At 36.0% G+C, this 3,900-nt stretch overlaps 1 protein-coding gene across 1 annotated transcript in view; it reads right to left on the bottom strand.

Annotated features, from left to right (window-relative positions):
- Window positions 1-1,675: 1,675 nt before the first annotated feature.
- LOC107294955 (inhibitor of growth protein 5-like) overlaps window positions 1,676-3,900 on the bottom strand; it is a gene marked incomplete at its 5' end in the record, with an annotated part of 10,609 nt that continues 8,384 nt past the window's right edge. Inside the window, 2 exons of the mRNA XM_015824230.2 lie at window positions 1,676-2,639; window positions 3,324-3,385. Coding sequence (XP_015679716.2) covers window positions 2,600-2,639; window positions 3,324-3,385 — 102 coding nt within the window. The remainder of the gene's footprint in view (window positions 2,640-3,323; window positions 3,386-3,900) is intronic.

Here is a 3,900-nt window from a genome sequence, read left to right as displayed (position 1 = left end):
GCAATGTTGGAAGAGTGAAAATATTCCCACAAATGATATGATTATGTATAAAATTTTGGAATGCGCAGAAATGAACAAACTTATGTTAGAACTAAAAGATAAGGAGACGTCAGAATTTTATGAAATTTGGAATAAATGTTATAATTGGCTAGAACAGAGAAAGAAAAAGATATAATTATTGATGTATATAAAATGTAAAGAAGATGTAAAGAACATTTAAAATGTAAAGCACTGTTCTGTTAGAAGAAAAGATTTATGTTTATGTAGTTTTGGTGTATGGTGAAAAATAAAAAAAAATTAAAAAAAGAAAAGAAAAAGAAAGCAAGTACAGTTACAGAAAACATAAAATGATACAAAGAATACTGCAACTGAACTGCATTACTAACTACAAAATTGTATGTATAAAACTATCATTCTTACATAATAAAAACCAAACTCTTGTAGAATTTTTCTAAATGTAAACTAACAATTTTGAGTGTTTTGCAGCAATCTAGAGATCTGATTTTCCAGACTGAAATGGGGTTCATTTTGATGCTGCAGATATAACGGTGGGAATTGTTTAAAGCAGGGGTCCCCAACCTGTGGGCCGCAGCCCGGTAGTGGACCATGGCCTACTGGCACCCGGGCTGCAGGACAGGCTGGTCAGTGCGCATGTGTATGCGCGCGCGCACCCCCTCACTTGTGCTAGTGCCATGGCTGCGGGGTGCAAAAACAGGTGCAAAATTTAGCCGCCATGCCTCGGGGTGTGAAAATGGGATGTGCCAGAGCGTGAAAATAGGCCGCCACACCACCAGAGTGCAAAAATGGGCCGCCACCACACAAAAATGGGACACCGCCACACTGCAAGGCACAAAAACAGCCACCACAGGGTGTGGAAACAGGCCATCACCGCGCTGCAGGGAGCAAAAATGGCACCGCCGCACTGCAAGGCACAGAAACAAGGTGCTGCACCACACAAGAACGGGGCAGGGCTAGTATCACATGGGCGCTAGCCCCGCCCCATTTGTGGCACATGTGTGCTTGCGGCCCCGTGCATGCGCACATGTAAAATGCTTCCCCTCCCTTTTCCTCCGGTCCATCAACCGATAATGGTTGGTGACCTCTGGTTTAAAGAAAGGGATTGATTGCTAACATTTTTGCAATCATTTTTACATTACAACCTAAAACCAATTCTAGCAAATTAGACAACTAGCTATTTGCAAAAGGGTATTCCTCTCTTTTAAATTGCCTTCACTTTTTACTTTAAAAAAAGTTAAAGTATACTATTTAAAAGCTGAAGATTGTATGACAGAGTCCTTGACGAACAAGTGTATGTTTTTATCTAGCTGAACAGAATTGTCAGGTTTATGAATTATATAAAAGCATGCAAACTTTGAACTATGAGAGAATGACAGATGGGCAACAAAAAGTGTGTGTGTGTGTGTGTGTTTGATGGGGGAACGCCTATCTCTTACATGAGAAACTCAGAAAAGAATGCTAACGTTTACAGTGGGCAGTAGAAAGTTTCTTAGTGAAGTCAGAAAATGAGCATTTCATATCAGATAAGCCTCAGAACTGCATAACCTTCTATCAAACACTTTTGTGCAGTTATGGAAACTTCTCCTTTTCTAAAACTGTTATTCCCTGAAAACTAGTTTCCTGGTCCTTTGTTAATCCAAACTTATTTTAAAATATTAAATCTTACTTTATTTTATGAGGGATTTATACTATACTGATATCACAGGTATTACTTCTCAGCAGAATGAGCCTTCAGTTTCAGTGAAACCAGAATGAAGCCCAGAAGGAGCAGTACACAGAAACAATAAACATTTTGAAACTCCTATATTTTATGTGTGAGCTCCCCTAATCAAAAACAAATTCTCTTTGTTCTTTGTGTAAAATATAACTTTGCAAACTTATTTCCAAAGAGGCAAAATTGCACACTGAAATTCTCAACCCACTCCTTGACAGAATCCAATGTTGTACAAATGGAAATTCTACCTGCAAAAGTGAATTACAGGATTCCATACCTTATCAACAATGATAAAGATTTTGATACTGGATTTAAAAGACTTCATAAATATTGTGCAAAGCAAAGGCCTGTATCAAAAATTATGCAAGTCTATCCTTCTCACGCAACAGGATTCATACTTCACTCTGAACGTGTTTCCCAATGCTCATCCCAAATCTCTACAATAATTTTAGAGGATGCATTGGGAAATATAAGAGAAAACATGTCATTCTGCCAGTGAAATGACACTGGTGAAAGCTTCCCAAAATGACTACATTTTGTGACAACAAAAAATGCTATCTTCTTCACATGAAAGGCCACAGGCAGTTTTCACAGGGTTCAGTATATTAGCAGAAATTCCAGTGCAGACCTTCATACCTTTTTAAGTACTTCATACCTTTGATTACAGTGACAAATAATTGTACTTTGTAACCCAAATAATCATCACTAATGAACTTCCTATATACCCCACTTTTATCATTAGCATGGCTAATAAAGAGAACATCTGGCTACTGCTTTGTTTCAGGCCAAACAAGGTGGGTTGGTGATGAAAACAAAATTCTGCAACATATGAATATATTAAACTTTTTTTCATATTGTACATCATTTCTACTTCTTCTTCTTCTCCTGCGCACAGCGAGGACAATACCTAAAAAAAGAAAAGCATTATATTTAGCCCAATACACTTCTATGAAACCACTGCTATTTGACAAAGAAATAAATTGATTTATGAATAGATTAGCATGAAGACCACTGGAGATCTCATGCCCCCTATTAATATAATCACAGATATATTCACTTCCCTTATTTTCATCCATTGATTCAAAACATACACATATCTTTGCGTGTTGGCCTAAACGTCCTAGACCCCATAAGATATGTATATTACGTGTGTGGATGTGTAGTTTTTTAATTTGCCAATTTAAAGTCACTTTGCAAATAGACAGATGTATACATTCTAAAATCTCAGATTTCAGTGATATTTTCAAATAAAGGAACAGTAATTTCTTCATACAGCAGTTTGCTGAATGATATACATTTCTAAATTCAGTGGGATATGTTTCCCAGCAGATATGCTTACAGTAATTGCATCAGACCACTTTTTCCTAAATTGGTACCTGACAGATATGTTGGGACTATAATTTCCAGCACATCCAGAAAGTTGCTAGATTGAGGAAGAGTTGTCTTATATTATAAGCTCAGATATCAAAAGATAGCTCTTCCACAATAATTTAGAAAGCACTGAATCAAATATATCTTAGCAACAGTGCTTTCAACCTTCTTGGGACAAATGATCTAGGAGAACAAAAAGCAAATAATTCATGGTACATACCATTTCCCTTTGGGTTTGGTCGTGAGATCCACACAAGCGAAGTGAAACCATTCAATTGGACACTATATTTGGGGTTGAAAAAAAAATGAATGGCATAATTTTTTCATTATCAGTCTTATGAGCTACCTAGTCCTTCTATATCATATGCAGAAGTAGCAAATTTTATTTCAATATTCTTTCTTGTAAAATGCTTACATTGTAGAAGTACAGGGCTTATTTTTTACAGCAAAGCAAACAGGAGCACATTAGCTGATGATATATTCATGATTTCATAGTAGTATGTATTCCATATTTCATAATATGATATATGGAGCAATTATTATTATTATTATTATTATTTTAATTTGTATACCGCCCTTCTCCCATAGGACTCAGGGTGGTTCACAGCATATTAAAAACAAATAATATACACAAAATACAAAAAATACAAAATACAAAAATACAAAAATACAAAAAAAATAAACCCCGATAAAAGCCGAATTAAAACCAAATATTACCAGCTGTGTTTCCGATTAAAATACTTTTAAAATTATCCCTACCTAAAATCCTCCCTAGGTCAGGCCCGCTTGCTGGAAAA

This window comes from Protobothrops mucrosquamatus, unplaced genomic scaffold, assembly GCF_001527695.2.
Source record: "Protobothrops mucrosquamatus isolate PMUCROS unplaced genomic scaffold, P.Mucros_1.0 scaffold2170, whole genome shotgun sequence".
Taxonomy (NCBI): Eukaryota; Metazoa; Chordata; class Lepidosauria; order Squamata; family Viperidae; genus Protobothrops; species Protobothrops mucrosquamatus.
The sequence above is the reverse complement of the archived record's forward strand: the minus strand, read 5'-3'. Positions and strand labels throughout refer to the sequence as shown.